This window comes from Mesocricetus auratus, unplaced genomic scaffold (assembly GCF_017639785.1).
Source record: "Mesocricetus auratus isolate SY011 unplaced genomic scaffold, BCM_Maur_2.0 Super-Scaffold_100006, whole genome shotgun sequence".
NCBI lineage: Eukaryota > Metazoa > Chordata > Mammalia > Rodentia > Cricetidae > Mesocricetus > Mesocricetus auratus.
This window is the reverse complement of record NW_024429190.1, coordinates 61698478-61721515: the sequence shown is the minus strand read 5'-3', so window position 1 is coordinate 61721515 and position 23038 is coordinate 61698478. Positions and strand designations below refer to the sequence as shown.

Sequence of the window (23038 nt, the reverse complement as noted above, 5' to 3'; positions counted from 1 at the left end):
CAATAATCCTTTGAGTTTGTGAAAACATAAGTATTAGACATATCAGCAGGATATTTGTATTAGAAAAGACTTGGCTCAAAGCATTAACATTTTAAAAACAGATATTTTTAGCACAATGAAAAGCACCTTAATTTTGAGCTTGTAGTTATGATCATGTAGTTGTATAGTTGTTTAGCACTCTGTTGGAGTTAGATTAGTAGCTTATCAGAACTTTATTGATTAATGTTAAGACTATGAAAAGTAGTATAATGAAAGAGAAACCTGGAACATATTTTTTAATGTCTCAACTTAAACATCTTATATAGATAAACCTTAGAGTACTCATTCCTGAAATCTGTTTTATGACAGAGCTTTGCCTTGTCTGCTACTTTAAGTTGGCGAAGCTACCAGCCATCAAAAGCATCAGAGTTCTTGAGAAGGATAAGATTTACCTAAAACTGGAAAATGAGAGACTTAGTAGCTGATTGAATGGACAACCACCCCAAGGGCCTCCACAGTTGTTGAAATCAGAGGATCCAAAGACAACTGCCTTTTGCTGATAGGGAGACCCGCGGATTGGGGACTTTTTAGGAAGACTTTCCTACCGTTGACCTGAGCAACATGGAGAAAGTCAATTCCAGTGTCCTCTTGTCCAGTGAAGGGTCCTTTGAAGCAGTTGAGGTGAAGGGCAGGGTTGCTCAGTGGCCAGCATTGCCACTTTTGTGGGCAGAGTTTCTTCAGTGTCCACCAGTCTTCTTGGAGGAAATGGGGTGGTGCCAGCAGCTGGCTTGTCTCTGTTATAAAAAGCTTTTAAATAAAACATTTAAATGCCATATTCTCTAGACCTCTGAGTATTTTAAGGACCGTTTGTCTGTTTAGTATATCTTAGTAGACAGAATTTATCTTTAGTGACTTGCCTTAAGCACATAGGTGGCTAGACAATAGAATAGAAGCTTTACCTTTGTAACCAGCTACTAGAGAATAGAATAGAAGCTTTACCTTTGTAACCAGCTTACAGGAAGGACTGGGTGTTATATTTTGTTAATTTTAAAAAGACCCCTATAACTTTAACTGTTTATCATCATTTAAAAGATATAACAATTTAGAAATATTTGATATTTAGTATAGTTGAATTAAAGTTACTGTATTTTTTACACATACATATAGATAGATACAGTAAACAGGATTGGGAAAGTGTTTGACCCACACTTGTAGCAAACAGATAGATTTAAAGAGACAGTGATGAGAAGGAATATTTATTGCAGATAGAACAGGGGACCCTGGAAAGGCACAGTATTCCATAAATAAGTCATGCACAACAGGGCCAGTGAAAGATGAAATTAGAGACAAAAGTAAAAGTGCAAAAGAGACAAAAAGTAAATGAATTAAATGAATTATATCTATCAGCGGGTTTGGCCTGCAGAAGCTGGCTGGACTGAGTGGGCATGTCTACAGCTAGGTCATGCGGTAAACATGGCGGACTCAGTAAACAGGTTTCCAAGCTAGGCCACATGGTTTAGATCGCCAAGATGGCGGCCTCTATAGGCACATTTCCATCTGTCAGCAAAAGTGGCCTTTTCCCTCCACGAGTGAGGCAGAATGATGTGTGACCACCGCAGGTCTAAGAAGCAAATGAATGGCCCATGCCAGGGTATAAAACCCGAGAGACCCCTCGTGGGTCTGAGCAGTAAAAAATCCGAAAACCTCAAACCTCATTTGTGGGGAAAAAATGAAAAACTCTCAAAATGTCCTGAGCAGAAGCTAAATTGATATCAACAGGAGAGAGGCAAAGCAGGACACTCCCAGGTGGAAGGTGGATCCTGCCCTGAGGCAGGTTTAGCCATGATGGGATGTGGCGGGAAGCCTCTGTGACTGGCGGGAGTTTTTAAAGCTAGAAGAATGAGATTTGGAGGGAGAAAGAATGTTGAAGAGAATGTTTAGGAGAGAGGCAGAGAAAAGCTTGAACATAGGGCAACTCCTTCCATCGAACAGATCGCTGGCAGTGACTAGAGAGGTCCCGTAAAATATACTGAGAAAAGTGAGTCTGGATGACTTAAGGCATAGAGGAATTTACTTTGTCGGTTTGTTACCCATGAGTCCGGTCTAAAGGAAAACAAAACAGCCAGATCAACTCTTCAGAGCTTGTCAGCCTGAGAGCCTAGGTAGGGCAGTAAAGACCACCCAATAAAAGGAACCAGCGGCCGAAAGGCTAAGAGCCACCGTAGGCTCTTAAAGGAGCCGAAAAATTACCAATAGGCCGTGCCGGTGGAAAACAAACCAAAAATGATTGTCAGACGATGGGGGCCAACCGTGATCTTGAAGATCGTGGCTGGATGAATTCCCCACATTTCCAAAAACACCATAAGGGTGGCAGACGCTCAACGGTCAGCCCTTAGGGTTTAGGGAAATGTTTCGCTGACTTAAAGGGGGTCCTTACCAAATCGCAGCCGGCGTTGCATGTAAAATGTAGCGTTCTGGTCGATGGAAAGTGGGCTGTTGTTCCGATATTACAGGTTACCTGCGTGGTCACCTGCCGGGTTGGCAGGTAGCAGAGCCACAGGGAGAGCCTGTCCGGGTCAGGGAACCAATGTTGTTAAAATGTTTAGGTTTATCCAGTAAGGAGACACAGACCGTGACTCAACGATCCCACGTGGAGTTTATTGATAGACAGGGAAGGAAAGGGGGGTGAGAGGTAACCAACTCTTGCAGAGCAGAGAGATAGATAAGATATGAGAGAGAGAGAGAGAGAGAGAGAAAGAGAGAGAGAGAGGAGAGACAGACAGAGAAAGACAGAAAGAGACAGAGAGAGAGACAAGAGTGCAAGAGGGTAAGAGAGTAAGAGAGCAAGAGCAAGAGAGTGTAAATGGGCAGGGGTGAGTCCTTTAAAGGGGTCCTTTGCACCTGCATGGTTCTCATGGAACTCTGGGCTGGCCAGAGTGTTGCCTGAGTACAACCTGCCAGGTAACAGGGCAAGACAGCACAATGCCTGGACCTTTCACTTGCTGTTCTATGTTCTCATTGTTTATTTAAAATTATACTTTTTTTACAGTTAAAGTTGACTTACCTGGTTAGCTTTCAACTCTACATGAATGCCTGTTGTAATTAAATCATAGGAAGAAAAGCTAAATCTTAACATGAAGTTTTAATGAATTTACACTTTGACCAATTGAGCCCCAAAACTCTTAGCCTTGGTGCTGGCAAGAGTATGTGGTGGAGAAAAACTGCTTACCTGACCAGAATGCAACAGAGAGGAAAATAAGGGAGTAGTTCCTCTCATTCTCTTTGAAGAAATCTGTGCAATGAATTAATAATTTCTCTCTAGGTCTCAACTATTTTATTTTCTCTTTGTTTAATTTTTTCATACAATATATTTTGAGCATATTTTTTCCTCTCCCCCAGTCCTTTCCAGCTCCTTCTCATTTCACTACTTAACTTTTTATTGATCTTTCTCCCTCTCAAAGAAATAATCCGCAATCAGCAGCCAACAAAAAAAAAAGACAAAAAAACGAAAAAAAAAAAACCACAATGAAACAAAAAAGCCACCCCTCCTAAAAAATACGGAGTCTGTTTTGTATTGGTCAATTATATCTGGGCATTGGGGCTTTTCTGTGGAATGTGATACTCCATTGGAGAAAACCTATTTCCCCTTTCCCAGCAGGCAGTGACTATGAATAGCTGCTTGGCTAGTGGTGGGCCTTCGTGTTCACTTCCTCTTTTCAATGGTGTAATTTTGTGTAGTTTGAACCTGTGCAGGTCTTGTGTGCTGTCACTGTCTCTGTAAATTCATATGTAAATCAGTCCTATTCTATGTGGAAGATGTTGTTTCTTAGGCATCATCCAGCAACCCTCTCTGGCTCTTACAATCTTTCTGTGCATAGTCTTGAGGGAGAGGGTTTGGTAAAAATAAATAAAAACAAGAAGCAAACAAATAGAAATTCTATTTATCTAGGAGTGCTCTAAAATCTCTCAATCTATGAACATTGTACAGTTTGGGTGTCAGTATTAGTTGCCATCTACTGTAAGAAGACTATTCTCTGAAGTCAGTTGAGGGATGAACTCATCTATGGGTATTAACTATATTAATATGTAAGTAAGTAGACATTTTGTTGCTATGTTCCTTTGTCAAAATAATATTTTTTTCCTAGTTAGACCGTTAACTGTTCACTGTGGCAATATCTTTCGAATAGCTCTGTGGGATGGCATCAAATTTTTAGCACATAGAACTTTTAGACACTATCTATACCATAATTGTAATCTTATCTAGAGATTCACCTTTGTTCCATCTCATCCATTTTCTTTCTTTCTGTTTATCAAATATACATCTCTTTTTAAGTTTTTAATATAAAGCTGTCTTTTTCCCTCTTTGGGGCATTTCATTCAAATTTTTCTGTCTGTGGGTTAATCCAATGATGTACATAACAACTGGGTATGTAGAGCTGTAGGTTAGTGGGAGAATATAAACTGTGAATGAGACATCGGATTGAATTCCTAACATTAAATTCAGAAAATCAATTCAGAGAATCTCTACTCCCCAAACTTTTTATGTGACTTATTTCAATGATATATATGAAGGATCATATATTCTTTTGGTAAATTAGGTTTTATATTTTTTGGTAAATGTGATTTTTCTTTTCACTGTTTGAGTTTCTGTTTTTTTCATATTTCTCTACTTTATTTTGTGCAGTGGGAAGAAATTGGTGAAGTTGATGAAAACTACGCCCCTATCCACACATACCAAGTGTGCAAAGTAATGGAACAGAATCAGAATAATTGGTTGTTGACCAGTTGGATCTCCAATGAAGGTGCTTCCAGAATCTTTATTGAGCTCAAATTTACTCTAAGAGATTGCAACAGCCTCCCTGGAGGACTGGGCACTTGTAAGGAGACATTTAACATGTATTATTTTGAATCTGATGATGAGAATGGGAGAAATGTTAAAGAGAACCAGTACATCAAGATTGACACCATTGCTGCTGATGAGAGCTTTACAGAACTTGATCTTGGAGACCGTGTCATGAAACTGAATACTGAAGTCAGAGATGTAGGACCTCTGAGTAAAAAGGGATTTTATCTCGCTTTCCAGGATGTCGGTGCTTGCATTGCTCTCGTTTCTGTGCGTGTGTACTATAAAAAATGTCCTTCTGTGGTAAGACACTTGGCTGTCTTTCCTGACACCATCACTGGAGCTGATTCTTCACAATTGTTAGAGGTATCAGGCTCCTGTGTCAACCATTCTGTGACAGATGATCCTCCCAAAATGCACTGCAGTGCTGAAGGGGAGTGGCTGGTTCCCATCGGGAAATGCATGTGCAAGGCTGGATATGAAGAGAAAAATGGCACCTGCCAAGGTAAGCCTCTTGCTGTGGGTCCATCACGGCTTTGTGCTTCTCTTGGATCACGCATGTGTTTGTCGCTCAGTGGTAACAACAAGTGACCTTTCATTTTCTTAATTTACAGAGATTATTTCTTTTCAAGTTTTAGTTCTTGCTTCCATGAATTTCTAAATTCACAAGCAATGATGGAAGATTTAATATACTACTTTATTTGGTATACATATGTAATACTCGGAGAGTGTGTGATTTTCAGTATGATGTTTTCATATTGACGTCATTCTCAGAAGTTTTACTGTGAATGGCACAACGAATTGCTTGCTATCATCCATTATAGGATTGTTGTCTGTCTACCACTGTGGATTTCCGTCATGAAGTTATTTCTATCCTTGTTTTGCTGTACAGAATTTAAATGCAAAAAACTTACCAGTTACTTGTCATGCCAATTTTAACTTCCATTTAAAAATTCTTTGAAATAGGTTTAGCCACATGAACTTCTCAGAAAAACATTTGTCACCTCGCAGGGCTTAGCTTACTACCTTGTTTACATATGGTTGCAATTATATGCTTGCTTTTCAAAATTTATAGATCAATTTTAAATGCATAATAAACAGTGCCCCATGAAAATAACTGTTTGGAGACAGCGCCAGTACAGAAAGGTCATTTCAAAGCAATTTGCACTTGGAGATTTTTTTTTCTGTTTTAATTTTTCTTTTAAATTGAAACTTGATCATGCATGCTTCCTCATTCATTTGAAAATGCTCTCACTTTGCCTGCAGTATGGTAAGTTGTCCTTTTAGACTTGGATATTTATCAATGGCTTTTGGAAATGGGGCAGTACTTTATGCCAGCCTATAAGGAAACACATTTTTCCCCCTTGGAAGTGTGTGCTTTTATGGGTTTCATATTGTTTTCAGCATGATGCCATAATATTAAGTAGATAACAAGAAGTTTGTGTGTATTGTCTGAGGAAAAAAAAACATGACTCTAAGGAGAAACTCAATCCTTTCTGGTAGTTTCTTAAATGTTCTGCTTCCCCAACATTGCCTCTATATTCTAAGCATGCAAGGTATGTGCAGTTTATACAAAGTATATTTTCCATAGCATTACTTGTCCTTTTATAATTCTACTCTTGCCTTGTTCAGTAGCCATTTTTCTCCATCTTTCCTAGCTAATTCCTACTCATCCTTCAGTTCAGCACCCTGGTATCTCTTCTTGAGGGATGTTATACCTCAACACTGCATCAAGGCTCACTCTTATTTACATACATGCTGCCTTTTCATAGAATCATTTAGATGTGCAATTTATACCTAATTCATTATTTATTACTTAATTAATGATTCTTTTTATTTCCAATACACTATTCACTTCATATGGCAAGAATGGCATATGTTTGAATCAAGAAGTAAGAAAGAAATTGGAAACCAAGAGGAAAGGGAATAGTCAACAAAGAGTAAAAGGAATGTACAATGGTGTGCAAAATATAATGTTTTTCTGATTTATTTTACATTTCTATTTACATACAGAAAATGTTCTGTTCAAAAATCATATTTGAAAAAATCTTCTTAAATAATATTTTCATGGGCAAAGACTCTGACGCCAAATTCTCATAGCCAGAAAAGAGTCATTTTCATGCTTTGAAATGATTGGCATTTCAAATATTCACCACTATGGACAACATCTCAGTTAGTTTTGTTAAGCCAAAAATGTGGTCTACTGAAATATATTTATAAAGTTGACTTACTACATAATGACATTTAATTACTCAGTCTCTGCTAATCAAATTAGGTTAATGTTTAATTAAGGGTTTCATTATGTCAAGAAGCTGAAGTTTGAATATATGTATTGTAATACATTATTGTACATGATTGTACATGAGTTTTTGCAGAATTTTCCAGGTGCTGACCTGGTAAACCTGGCCAATCATGTTTGTGTGACCTCTAATCCCTGTATGCATGATAGGATTTACGTAAAGGTTTTGGAAATTAAATTTGGGGGCGTGAGAAAGCTAGACAGTGAATTAACTATATGGTCTCACTTCTAATGATAACAAAGGACAGCTTTAGTGGACAAGGTCAGTTAAGTAATACATGATCCTTTATCTTCATATCACTTGAAGGTCCCACTGAACTTCCTTTCAGAGAAGTGGACAACTTTATATGTAGTAATCAGTGTTGAGTCAAATAATACAAAACTTTAACTTTTTTAATCAACGTAAAATGTGCATTGGTGAAATACATGCCTCAAATTTCTATAATTAAGTACTCTAAGTATGAAAAATTATTTCTTTGAAATGTTTTTTGTTTTCAGGAAAAAGTACTAATAGAACTCCATTTAGCCATGTCTGTTTCCTTACCTGTTATTTATTATATTCTTGTATATTCCATATTATTTTTCCCCCCAGGAGTCATATGATGTTTTTAGTACAAAATGGTTAGCAAAAGTCCATTTTGGAAGGTTCTGCTTTTTATTGAAATAGATGTGTTTGACAGAAGTAATTGAGTTCACATGAATCAAATGTTGCCTGCTGAGTTCTCTTGTGATTGTGTTGCTGACTTACTCACATGCAAAGTAAGACCACTAATCTTCATCAGTTGAGAGTGGAATGAAGTAGTAATTTGAAATTAGCCCTAGATAATTATGGTTTCACTTATATCAAATGGGGAAAAGGGATTTAGATTATGGGTCACTGCCAAAACCAGTCAGAGTGAGGAAGGTATACAGTGCACGCAAAAGCACAGGGTAAAGCAGTTGTACATCTAGAGCTATGGAGGGAAAGTACTTATTAATTGTCCAACTGGGAGATGATTGCACAGCAAGAAAAAGTGGATTGAAAATGCCCAACTCAGGAAAGAGCTTTGATTCAGAAACAGTACAGATCCAGCAGGGAGCAGAACAGCAATCATTCATATTTCTAGCTTATATTTATGATTGAATAAAATCTGGCTAGAGTATAGTGTATTGGGTGCTCCTGTAATTATGCATTGGGGAGCCTAGTTATTTTTAATTAGGCACATTACCAAAAAACATCAAGGAGGTTGAACTCTTGGTTCTATTTGGTATGTTATTTTACTCAACAATAAGAAACTAGTTTTAATTTTACAATTTCAGCAAAGGTTAGCAATTGCATGAGAATAAGATGAAAGTGGTTCATTTGAATGTGTGGACATATGTGCGCATGTGTGGATGTGCGTATATGCATTTACGTATGTGTGTGAATTTATGTATATGTATGCATGTGTGTATGCAAGTATGCACTTGAGTGTGCACCTATGTATGTGTGTATGTATGCAATTATGTATAAACTCCATAATGTGGAGTAGATCTGTTAAACTTCCACAGAATGCTGTCCTTGCTTTATGCTTTCTTTTATTCCAAATCATGTTTTCAACACTGTCATTAATATTTTGAGCCAAATACTTATGAGATGATGCAAGTAGGAATTTGGGTCAGAGGCATCGGAGAGGATTTTAGCAGGTTCTTTGATCTCACCCAGAAGAAGCCGTAGGAATTCTACACTTCATTTTGAAAGTGAAAAACCGCCTCCAGAGATTGCCAAGTACTCTCTGTGATATTCTCACTCACAGTTGAGAAGCACTGATCTAAGGTCCCTATTTCGTCCAGTGAACACATACGCCAACAAAACTAAACACATTTCTAGATGCGTTTACGAACCACATGCCACTGGAAAAGTGAAAAATAACAATTCCTTCAAGATAGACATATTAGATTCTATAAATCATGCGAGGTATATGCATTGAAAGTCCCCTAAATGGCCTTCAAAATGGTGAGAAATACTGTTTGTGAAAGACAATACAGTCTAGTGTTTTAAGCAGATTGCTTTTGTCTCTGAATGCATGAATTCAAATTTCCCCTTTTTCTTACACTGGCTGTCTTTCCAAGCAAGCATCTGAAGCACTCCTCACTTATTTCTTCTCTTACTGCTTCATAGTAGCCACTAGATGACAGGTCCTTAACATGCTGTTGAACACATTGTATATTTTTCAACAGATAACTTGCTGTTTATTATATTTTATTAAAAATAAAATGCATTTGTTTGAATATATTTTTATTATAAATCTAGAGTAGCTATAGGTTAGAGTGTTCATAATTCCTTTAAATTGGACTTTATCTTCTTGAGTGGTTGCATGTTCCAAAGTATATCCTTAAATTTTTTTATGTTTTTATTTAAATTAGAAACATACATGCTTCAAATGTCAATCCCAACTCCCCCCCTCCTTTGTCCCTCCACCAGCGCCCCTCCTCCCAGCCCAATCTCTTACATTTTGATGTACTGGGTTAAATAAACCAACCTACTCTATAAATATCAGTGAACTTCCTATGTAAAAAAATCCCTATGTTTTCTAAAGTTCCAAACACTGTAAGAAAACCAACCTCATTAAAGAACATCCCCTTTCTTTGAGCTAATGCTGTGTCAAGTAGCATATACAATCTGTCTAATGTTGTACCCTAGGAAGACAGACAGACACGGACATAGCTTTATTTTTGAATGTCAGATATAGGAGATTTTTGCTGGGCATGTGAATACCAGAGGATGCAGTATGCTAACTTAGGGAAAAATGATAATTTCTTTTCATAAAAAATTGATGTTTACCACAGACATTGAAAAAATGCAGGAAATAAAGAGAATAACACAAGCTTTTAATGATGAGGCATATATAATCTATTTATTTGCATTGTATTAGTTATACCTATGCAATTTTCCCAATGTTTTGAATACTAAACGTTAAGAGATAAAAGATTAATTTCTGAATTTCTTGGGTAAATGAAGCTATTCTAATATCTGTTACTTATGTTAAGTATAGAGAAATCAATAAATATTTAGGGTCAAATACATGCATATTGAATATGAAATAATTCAGCTTATATGTAGGTAGTACTTGGTAGATGGTTGTTTATGTTATTATGCCTGTTGAGCTTCAGTTCCTTTAATAAGAGAAATTAATATTTTACTAATCCAAAAGTTGTACCTAATTAAATGTTCCATACATGTAGATGGAAAATATAAGAAGAGTTAGCAAGCACACAGAAGATATATAAAAGTGAGACTCCCATCATCTTGCTGATCAGACATTTAGCCTGATTCATACACTTGTTCTTTGACTCATCACATCATGCTTGTGATATGTTTAAGGCTGAGTATGCACTGAATTTAGGATAAGTGTAACAACTACATACTGCACATATTCTTTATAATACTAATACCTTTGCAATATTTAGTTTCAACATCTTCCCAGGCTCTTTCATAATGATTATGGTTCATTACACATTATTACTATGCGATTTCATTTTCATATTAATGAACCTAACCTTCAATATGGTCATGTGGCAGGAGAATTAATTATTTTTTAATAAAAGCCTTGCATTCATAGATATTTGTTTAAATGAGATGCCCTGCATATACTCCCTTTGTCATAATAAATTATTATAGAAAGGTGATCAGAAAAATAATTAACATTTCAACAGAGACAGTTATATATTTCAACAGATACATTTTAAATTCATTTGCAGTTTCTTTAAAATTTCATTATAAGTTTCAGGAACATTAAACTTCCCCTCTCAAAATTGCTTTGACTTTTTGTATTTTTCTCAAATATCAGTAAAAGAAATTCCATGAGTATATTTGTCGTTGGAAAAGTTGTGTGCAAACAGAAATGCACTGGGGGTGAGTTTTGTCACAAGCTTGATGTTTAATTACTAAAAACACAAATCATATTGAGCATAGTAGCTCCCACCTGCATATAATCCTGAAATAGATCCTCTGGGCATTAGGGGGTCTGTAAAAAGCATCAGTGCAATACATGAAAGATGTTTGCTTTAAAGTGATGCAGATCATGGTTCAAATTTCTCTTCCATGTGTTTTAAAGTTGTGCCTGTAACTAAATTATGAAACCAGACAAGCCTATGTTCTTCTCTGGGAAACGGAAATATGTAATGAGCACCCAGTGAATCATGCACATGAGGCCTGCTCCCAGGGAGTGGAGATCAGACCATCTCCGTTGTTATCAACAGAAAATGGTCTACTCATGAAGAATTTCTGGCCATGTCTCAGAAACTTGAATTCAGTCAACTTATGGAATAGTTTCTCTTGGGTTTTATGTACATTCATGTTTAAGGAATGTTATTTAAAAGTTTTAATATGGAAAACTTTTACACATTTGTGAATTGAGATACTTGTAAAGAAGAACTATACAGTTATACAAGGTCAAATAAATGAGCATATATTTCCTAATCCCATGGCATATATGATAAAATGTCACACCATCTATGATTTTTAATATTGTCAAGTATTTATCTCCTTCTAAAGATATTACTTATTATTATTTCATGGCAAGACTTATAATTACATATACTTTTAAAGTATCAGGAAGTATATTATTTTTTGTTAAATTTTTCCTAATATATCTTGTTTTAGCAAATACATGTGTGTACTATATGTATATTATATGAGCATGAAAAGTTGAAAGTATTTGGTAGATTCTGAAAATTCAGACCACAAAAGTAAACAGTGTAGATATTCTTCTAATTTATGAGCCCAATTTATGTAGCAAACCTTCATTTTGCATGTGTTGGAGAGATTTATCCTTTTCTTTCCAGCTCCTTGGTAATCCTCATGAATTTTTTTATTCTGATGAGGATTAGTGACAGATTTTATGTAACCTTTGCTTTTCTAAATTTACAGGGTAGCATAATAGTTTCAACCATAGTAACATCAGGTGTTGATCATATTTATATAATAATACACATATTTTATATGTGTATACTACACATAAACACATTTATTTATTTAGCAGTTCTTAGATAATCACTATGTAGAACTAATATGATATTAATATGGCATGCCTTTGGCTACACTCTGTGAATACTTACCACAAAACCTCAGCGAGAAAGACAACTTATTTTCATTCCTACAGAATATAATATATAACTTCCCAATTTAACATAATTCAGATGTCCCTTTATGAACTCCTTATACACGGGGACATATTCTTATTCTTTGTGTTCTTGAGGATACAAACAACATTTCTGGATTTCAAGCTCTCTGAAGAGGTAACCTTCTTGGCTTAGATTTTTCTCCTGAAACTTGGGGCACTAATTAGCAATTCTCCTGTTTTCATAGAATACACTTTATCCCACCACACTCATGAGACTACCAAGGATCTTTTTTTTTCTGATCCCTGGGAATTCTCCATCTCATTTGTATTTAATAACAGTCTTGTAATTTCCCTGCATTAAGGTACAATAAAAACAATTGTGAACTATGTATTATTATATACTTTAGCATTTCTTGTTCTTATGGCCACAACTTTTTTCAGTATTCTTAAGCATTCTCCTTCTTGGAAGAGGATCCTCAATGAGTTAATACATTTCAAATGTTACTCTGTACCACCCTATCTATATATAGTAGACACAAATACAAAACATGTAATTTTGAAAATTTGATATACATGCAGAAGATTACAAAATTAGTGAATTATTATCATACCATTATTGAGAATCCTCTTCTCTTTAAAACAAATTCAAAGTAACTATTTCCAAATTCAAGTGTGGCTTACTTTTTTAAAGACATGTTTCATTAATAGTTTACTCAGCAAAAATGTTTCTTATTACATTTTCAATATTCTAAAAACATAAGTCACACTGATAAACATGACAAATAAAGAAACTCTTAATCCTATTTTACTAATATAATGACAAGGGAAATGATCGTTACTTTTTCTTTTTCTGCAAGAAGCATTTAAATGATTTTTAATATTCATGAAAAGTCATTCCATTTATTTTAATTCTTCCAGAAAAAATTTGCTTTTATTCTTAATGATGTTTATGCATGTTTGCCTGTATGTAAGTATATACACATGTGAGCTGATCCCAGAGAGGTCAATAGATGGTGTCAATGTTCGTAGAGCTGAAGTTACACCTGAATGCTAGAATTGAACTTGAATCCTCTCAAAGAACAGTTTGCACTCTTAACTACTGAGTCATCTCTCCAGCCCCTCATTCTTTCTATTTTATTTGGCCAATATATTTGCAGTTTTACCAAAAAACATTATTTCAAAAATTTAATTAAAGAATTTTTATAAATTCATAAATAAGAAATTAAGTTGACGTTTTGGAATATACGGTGTTATTCAGATTTTTTGTATAGACTAATTTTATGAGGCATCTTATTTTGTTTGTTTTTGTTTTCTTAAGACAGGGTTTCTCTTTGGAGGTTGTCCTGGAACTAGCTCCTGTAGACCAGGCTGGTCTCGAACTCACAGAGTGCTGGTATTAAAGGCGTGCACCATCAATGCTCGGCTGTTTAGACTAATTTTAGTATAAATAACTCTAAATAATACTATGAAATTAAGTAAGGGCCTGGAGAGAAACCTGGGTTTGGTTGCCACAACATTCATGGTGGCTAACAACAATACATCATTCCAATTCCATAAGACCCAATATCCTCTTTTGACCCCCAGGCACATATATGGTACACATACATACATGCAGGCAAAACATCTATACACAAAGATAAAATAAGCAAAACATAAAAAATTAATTTGGGGTAGCAATGGGGCATGAAATTAATGTCCATAGTATCACACAAATACACAAATACCATAGTTTGTCTTTTAATTTAGAATTGTTTATTAATTTTTTAAAGAACCTTCTTGATTACATTTATTTGCTTAGTAGGTATATATGTATGCACGTTCACATGCATGTGCGTGTGCATGTGTGTGTGTGTGTGTGTGTGTGTGTGTGTGTGTGTGTGGTGTGAACCTGAACACATTTGTAGAATGAGAGGATAACTTTCAGAGGTTAGTTCTCTCCTTCTCTATAAAGATCCAAGAAGTTAAACTTAGATCATCAGTCTTGGTTGTTAATATGTGCTGAGCTATCTCACTAACCCAAGTTTATTAATTTCATCTTATTTTTTTACATTTCTGTAGTGCATTTAACAGTAATTTGCTAGGAAATTGGCAAGTAATTTGTAGTCATTGAGCATTCATGATAAACTAGACTGAAAAGCACTTACTGTTTTTTGGTTAACATTGAAACAAATCATTAGAAAAGGGGTTACAGCTCAGAGACAGAATGCTTGCAAAACATATGCATTGTCCTTAGTATGAAATGAAATTCATTAGAAAAATAATTTCTGCCTCATATGTTGACATTTGTCTAATGTAACTGCTATATGGGTTAACCTTAAAAAGAGTTTGCTTAACTATTTTTGAGACTACATAAAACCCATCCTATTAATCAGAAACTAATACGGATTGTAAGTTAACTTCAATCTGCCTACCTCTCTAACTTCCTATATAAATTATCTTCCTGTATATATGATTTATGTTACTTAGCAAAACTTATTCCATGTAGGGGATGGAGTGACAGTTCAGTTTAGAATGTGTGTTTCTGAAATTGTAGACAACAAAATATTTGATTTATAGTACTCACATAGTGTTCATAACCACTTTTATTTCTGGTTCTAGTGTATCTGATACCACTTTCTGGACTCTAAGGGCTACTGCACACACATGTTATAGATAAATTCATGCAAACACATGCATAAATGCAAACACAAGCATGGATATAAATAAGTATAATATATGTCTCCCAGACTCTCACCCCTGTCCCACCCTCCACCACCACGTTGGAGATTCAACTGGAATTGAACATTTTAGGGAGAACTAGAAACCTAGTCCCATGGAAATTTTAGGAATCTATGAGGATGAACCTAGCTAAGACTCACAGTAATGCGGGATACAGAGCCTGAACTAGCCATCTCCTATATCCAGGCAAGACTTCCAGTGGAGGGATTTGGAACCAACCTAGCCACAAAGCCTTTTACCTTCAAATTGTCCTTGTAAGATGTGCTGAGGTAAAGGTAGCAAAGAAATTATCGGGGAGGTTAACCAATGACTGGCCCAGCTTGAAGACTTTGCCAGGAGAGGGAGCCCACACCTGATACTGTCTGGATGGCCAGGAGTCAGAGAATGAATAGCTCAGAGACCCAGGATAGAATCAAAGACTAAAAATATCTTTTTAAAGTTAGTGAAGTGGTTCATAAAAATATTCTGCTATACTCTTAGGAAGGATACTAGCATTATAGTCACCCAGCAACTGATGGAAACAGATGCAAATACCTACTGCCACACATCAAATGGGGCTCAGGGAAACCTGCAGAAGATAGGGAGGAAGGATTGTAGGAACTAGAGGGATAAAGGACAGCAAAGAAAACCCACATAATCTAACAAGGAGGACTTGTAGGGGCTCACAGAGACTGACGTGGTAATGTGTCTGACATAGGCTCTCTGAGCATGGCTGTGTAGCTTGGTCTCCTTCTGAGGCTCCTAACTGTAGGAGCTGGAACTGTCACTGAGTCTTTCCCCTGGTTTTGGGACCCCTTTTATCCTAATAGGTTGTCTCATCCAGCCTTAATACAAGGGTTGGTGTCTAGTTTTACTGCAACTTGGTATGCCGTGTTTGGTTGATATCCAGGGTAGACTTGTACTTTCCTGAAGAGAAAGTGAAGAGTGGTGGGAAAGAGGGGACTGTGAGGGGAGGATACAACTTAATCTATGTGAGAAGAATATAAATAGATATATAGATGATAGATAGATACATAGATAGATAATTTGATAAGCAAATAAGTAAGTCCTCCATGTACTTGGTCTGTATGATGTATTACTTTAAAATTTTATTTACATGTGGGTATTTCTGAATGGCATGACAGTTACTACAAAATGGGAAGATACCAAGTCACTAACATTGCCATAGTCCTAATAGAAAGTATCATTAACAGTCACAATAAAATGTGAGTTACCATTACTCATTGTCAGTTAACCAGCATTCACTATCCATCCCTACTATTTTTGTTGTTGTTTTCATCTTTTCTTTTGTCTTCTTTCTTTCTTCCTATTCCTAGGTCTAGATCACGTTTTAACTTGAAGCTTCTGATTATTTCGTGTGTACACACTGTGTTTGTGCTTAAGGGTTTTCAGTATAAGGACGAAAGTGTTATGTTGATGTACTTAAATCCTTTCAGAGCATGAAGATGGCCCCTTCATTTAGCGTTATTAAGGTGTAGTTTGGATGCAACGGGAGAAAAGAGAAAAGAGCCCCAGTTTGGGGAAACAACAATTAGAGCAAATGATCATTTGACTGATGAATCACTCCATTTCTTTCATGCAATTATTAGTAGGAATCTGACTTGGAGAATGAATGCGCCCAAGATCCCGCTGCGCGATTGTAAAGGAGGATAATAACGCACTACTCCATATGCATAAGGGCCTTTCATCTGATAAATGCAAAGCTCTTTGAAAGTATTCTATTAAGACATTTCTAGGATAAAGAATCAAAATGTTGTTTTCCAATCTGTGGACTGGAAAACAAGTGATGTGAATTTATCCATCTTAGAGTTAATATCATATTTCTTTCCTATTCCAACTACTTCTATGATTCATAATCTGAACATGAAATAATTACTTGGTCTTGTGGTGGTTTTTCCCCAACATTCATCAATTCCCCTGATCATCCATGCTAAAAGCCCCTTTAAGTAAGGAGCAGACTGGCCTGTATTATTTATTTATTTAAAATCTCTTTAGAAGGTTTTGTGTAGTCTGTTTCTGTTCTCTTGGTTCAAGCATGATTTAATATGTCAACATGAGTTTGCTTAACTGCTTTTGATTGTCTTCCACACTTTACTCAGTTCCAGGCAGCCGCCTTTCAAACAAGTTGTTTCTTGGATAAATGAAATGTCATAACAATGAGAACTCCTTGTTTGGTGACAGAAATAGATTTTTCTGACCCATTAGTGGTTGAAAACGGGGTGCTGGGGGCAGAATTTAGGCAGTAATCATAGACTATACTGCAGTTATATCGGTATGCTATGCATTACAAACTATGATAGCACAATACATTTAAGACTGGGAGAACTTCACTATTCCTCCAGTGCAGGATGGGTTTAAATCCAAAACAAAAATAAAATGTCATGAATAAAAAGAAAGCTTCTGTTAACTGTATTGCCAAAATAACTTCCAAAGATAACACCTTATTGCTCCAGTTTGATTCTTTCCATACCTCTTTTGCCAGAGCCTGAGGTTTTATTGCTCTTGGTACATAACTGTAGCAACATATCTACAGTAATACTTTTTCCTATTTTCTCTCACAGCGGATTTGAAAACCTCAGTGCTTAGTTGGCATGTATAGAATCTGTTATACAGGTATCAACACCAGTGACCAGTTGAAGCAAACTGAATTCAAAGCCAGTTTATTCAAACAAAAATGAGGATGGCTACTGAGTCAAAGCTCACAATGGATTTAAGTAATTCCCTAGGACAAATTCACCTGAACAATTCTCAGAGAGGTTGGAATGTATACAAAGAATGGAATACAATGCACAAAATAACAAGAAGTTGGAAGAAACAGTTGTTGCAGTTTTATTGCTTTGTTGGCAAGAATAGCAGAGGCAGTTGGTCATCAGTCACTTACATTACACATTCCAGGAGAAAAACAAAAAAGAAAAAAACTGCCACAAGTCTGAGCCAAGGTTCTCCCCTAGTTATTTATCTGCCTATAAGGAAGTAGGCTAACAGTGAGATGTTGATTTAACTGGATCAAATACTTGAACATCCTAGAGGACACTTTTGTTCTGCAACCCACATCTGTCATGACTGATGGGAGACTGCTCATCCCTTTAACTTTTAGTGATATGTTCAAGTGTTATTTATTTTTTAAGAACAGTTTTAAAGAGAAATTACTCTAACCAAATGCTGCATCTTGAAAATATGTTTCTCTTTTCAGCTTTAGGTCTGCATTTGTTGTTGTGAGCAATACTCTGTGATATTGACCTGCCCTCTAAACGATAGAGTGCGGAAATTTGAGATGAGATATCTCTTACTCTATACACCAGGCCAGCTCTGCATTCCAAAGCCTGGAAACGCTAGCATATTTTCTGAGTATTCTTTGCATTAGTGGAGTAGTCACACACTTGATGTAAATTTGACAGAAATAAGATTGAGCAAGCAGGCATGCTGCAAGTGATTAAATGTGTTACAGGATTGGTGAGCTCATTCATGAAAGGAAAGAAGAAATTAAGCATTCAGGAAGCACAAGACTGGGTGAGAAATCTGAGCTTTGGGAAAAAGCTTGATGAAGGTGAAAATTTTCCCAAGGGCTCTCTGCTGTCATGGAAGTGATGCTGGCCTGAGTTCCCAAACTTTGGCTCAGGATGGCAGGAGTTATTTTTACCTATAGTTTGTAGAAAGTACACTTAAACAAGGTCAAGGACCTTGCTCTGGGAAACACAAAAGTGCACTAATGCGAAAAGTTTGTCTTAGATGTAGCACTTAAAAGGCAAGAGTATGGTAGAAATTATCCACATCTTCGGGAGTAAGACCTAAGATCCTGAATATCAGACTTGTCAGGATATTTCAGCTGAGTTGGTAAGGCAAGCAGAAGAGATGACACATGAGTTCAGAACTGCTGCGTGCCTGCACTGCTAAATGTTTTATTCATATTCTCCCTTAAACATGACAACATCCTCTGAGCCCGTTTCTGGGGCAACTGGAGCCAAGAAAGTTAATTTTAGCCCGATCATACAAACCAGAACTGGAAAGCAGTAGCTGATGTTCGATCCCAGGTGTGTTTATGTCAACCAGGATTTTTCTTCCCCGTTACATATTCTACATTGAGATTCATTTGAAACTCTCTTACTATGTCATCTGTGAGCTTAATCTTTTGTCCTGTGTGAGCCGTAATGAAGTAAACAAGAGAGAGAGGTACCCCGAATCAAGAAGGAAAGACATTTTTTATAGGAGTTTCAGCCCCTCTTTTCAGATAACACACTAAGAAAGTAAAAATGACATACTGATGTGGAGAATAGCTATTAATGTGGGGATAGTTGGGTTAAGATTGCTCGGTGAGTAAAGGGCCTGCATCCAAGCCTAACTCCCAGGTTCTATCCTGAACACACATTATTAAAGGAGAAAACTGACTCTCACAAATTGTCCTCTGACTCCCACATGTATACCATGGCATGTTCACTCCCTGAAAGTTCATACAATCACAAAACAAATAAATGCAACTGCAATGTGTAATGGTAGGGAATTGAAATGCTAAAGAAAGTAAAGCTGTGGGAGTGTTGGAGGGGGAACACACAATATCCAGTTCTTTTCCTGGGCACATGAAGCTTCAAAGTTCAGATTCACAAACAGGAAGAACTTTATAATGTACCATGCTTTCTATGAGAACGTCCAAGTGAAGGTAAAAGAGATATTTTTGTTTTGTTTTTTTAAGTCCAAAATGCAAAGCCGTAAGGGTGCTGTAACTTTGCCATACATTTCCTGCTTCTGTTTTTGTTCATTCTTACACAACAAAGTTTATTTGTCTTTTTTTTTTCTGATCCCAAGAAAGCTTTTTAAGAAACGTTTTCTGAAATATCAAAGTGATACTTTGTTAAAATATTGTGCTCATTTTTTTGGTTCTATTTTGTTTTGTGGGTGTGATATATAAGCAATGATAACGTAATTGGGTGTGAAGAGATACTGGGTGCAGAATTCAAATGCAAATCAAATTTTGTACCTTGTGACCCAGTAACAAGATAAATAAATCATTTATTACAACCAGTTCTGACACCATAGAGCAACAGAAACAAAATTCATGACAAGGTACCTTAAAGAATTTTCATGTTGTTTTTAATGATTCTTTGTTGTAAATAACATTATAAAAACCATCATTAGAAATCTACTAGTAAGCAAATATTCACAAACAAGCACCCAAAGGTTTTCCTTATGACAATTTCTTGTGCACACACAGTGACAAAAAATATATGTAAATAGATGTGTTACAATTGAAAAGCAAAACTTGCAAAAACCACTGTTTAATATAGCAGTTATGACAGCATGTCCATGCTCTGTGAAAGTTCAAGATAGATCAAATACCAACATGGTGAGGGGAAGTGTACATGAAATCCACCCTCAGCTGAGGATCTATTGGCAATTGAAAGCTAGAAGATGAAGACCAGAATTTGCTCTTCTTAGTTAATCATCATTAATTGAAAGATCTTTCAGATATCCTTGTGGTTTCAATGATCCAAACCCTGGGCTTTTTACAAGGATTGCACTAAACAGGAATGAATTTGATCCCATTGAATGATCCATAACTGTTATTGCACGATTGTGACACTGGAAAGTGGGTGCTTCCTGCTTGGCAGGTAGATATGAAGAAATAGTGGGAGTTAATTGTCTCTGGAAGAAAAGAAGTAATTTTCTTCGGTGATGTCATCATAGATCAGAAACCCAATAAATAACCCTCCTCCATGCTCATTTAAATAAGCTTAATTAAACATTATTCTCATTGGAGCACACTCAAAAAAAACGAAGACATGAAACTAAGAAATTTGGGGGGAAGACAGAGTTCAGTGTGCAGGATGGGAAGAAGAGTACCATAGGGCTGAAGACGATAAAATCACATCATATACACGTAAAAAAGTCAATAAAGAATATATTAAAAATATAATATAGGCATATGCATATATATAACCTTTTAAAAGTAAGTTTACACTTACACACCAAGGTTACAAACCTTATATTTATATTAAAAAGTTGTAGACTCCTTTTTATATGAGGAATTCAGCTTTGGATCTTACAAACTGCTTGTTCTCATAATGCTACTTAAAAATATGTAATAGAAAGCAGGTGTGTAAATGTTCTTTGTCATACTGGAGCACATGTACTTGGAGGAGGGCCAAATAGATAAGTCATGCCAACCAAAACCTAAAATTATATCTAGTATAAGCTCTATCTAGGGATATTTAAAAGAAGGAACTTAAGGTAACCCATTCCTGACACTGGATGTTTCATTTGCTGGCAAGAGATGGCTAGGAGGGGCTTTGTGTCCCCATTGTTTGGTGATTCCATTTATATTACTTTAATTCAGAAAATATATACATAACACACACACACACATACACACTAGACATACACAAAGACAAACATACAGATAAAAAAGACAAAATCAGAAACTAAAATATATAAGCAAGAGGCTAGTAAGGGAATAAATGCCTGAACAAAACATGGTGAGTCAAACAACTTTGAAATTGCTATCAGTTCATTTAAGTTGGCTGTCCACTGCATAGGGCCTTCCCTTAAGTATAGTTGGATACACAGTGAGACTTGTTTTCTAAAGAGAGGGGGGCATAGTGTTGGATGGGGAGGAGATGGAGATCATCTATGAGAAGATGAGGGAGGGGGAACCATGATCAGAATACATTTTATGAAAAAATATTTTTAATATAAATGAAAAATAGAAGGGGAAAGAAAAATAGAAATTTGAACTGTTATGATTTAAAAGATACATGTAAATGATGGTTTGAATATGATAGCTAAAACATTAATGCTTGATATTCTTAGGAAGAGCAGGAAACCGTTTTGTTTTGCATCAAAAGTTTAGTCATCAGAGTTACTCTATCCAATAATTGATGGAAACAGATGCAGAGATCCACAGCCAAGCATTGGGAGGAGATCAGGGAGTCCTACTGAATAAAGAGAGGAGGGATTGTATGAGATAGGGGGTAATAACATAGGGGAACCCACAGAGACAATGTCCTGAGCTCATGGGAGCTCATGAACTCTGGACCAACAGGGAGTCTAAATGGTTTCAACCTAGGCCCTCTTCATGTGACAGTTGTGTAGCTTGTTCTCTTTGTAAGTCTCCTAGCAATGAGACTAGGGCCTGTGTCTGGCACTTACCTGGCTGTTCCCTATGCTGGATTACCTTGCCTTGATAAAAGGAGGAGCTCTGTCCTACTTCAACTTGATGTGCCATGCTTTGTTCAAGTCCATGGGAGGCCTGCCCACTTCTGAATGGAGACAGAGGAAGAGTGGATGGGGAAGGGATGCCAGTGTAGATGGGAAGGGGCTGGGGAGGCAGGAGGACAGGACTGAGGGGAAACAATAGTTGTTATGTAAAATAAATGAAAATGTTATTTAAATCAAATACAATTTATAAATTTTAGTCATAAAACTGAGAAGGGTAATGGTTATGTTTAGAACTAATGATGGAATTGGTTTGGGAAAATATTCCCAATGTAAATTTGAGGTATAGTTTGCCTATTTAACTCATTTTAGTAGTTTAAGATGATAGAAAATCATAGATAAATGAATGAAAGGATTGAAAATGAATTGTGGATATTCACTAAATTAGCTGATATATTAATCAAAACAACATATGATGTGATTAATGAATTAATATTGAGCATCATTTATGTAACCTCATAAGGGTATGTATTTACCAATTTGAGTAAATGTGTAAGATTGAAAATGCAATTCCTTTCTCTCATTGATAACATGAAGTACAATAGCAACCATATCTTTCTTGTATAAAAAAGTCAAATAGAGTGTGTTCTGAAGAGTGACAACCACAAGCCATAGGGAAAAGTGCTGGACCACCATCAAATTAGCTTCATTGTTCTACCATCTCTTCCTGGAATACAAGGTTAATTAGTACCATGGGCTGTATGCATTATGCATTACTGCAATCAGGTCTTTATTCTGCTGGGTCTTTATCCAACTGTAAATTGTTGTTCGTTCCATAACAAAATCTTGATCAAGAATTGTCATATTTAATTTTACTGTTCTATTGGTGACATGCATATTAATTCATATACTCATAGACAAGTTCTGAAAGTGTCAATCCCATCTACAAAAAATGGATAGAAGGAAGAA

General features: G+C 36.1%; 1 protein-coding gene across 7 annotated transcripts in view; it reads left to right on the top strand.

Annotated features, from left to right (window-relative positions):
- Positions 1-23038, top strand: part of Epha5 (EPH receptor A5) — a 325855-nt gene that overhangs the window by 62871 nt on the left and 239946 nt on the right. For all 7 annotated transcript variants that reach the window (XM_005068199.4, XM_005068197.4, XM_005068198.4 and 4 more), the window contains exon 3: positions 4664-5327. In XM_005068199.4, the coding sequence (XP_005068256.1) occupies positions 4664-5327 (664 nt within the window). The remainder of the gene's footprint in view (positions 1-4663; positions 5328-23038) is intronic.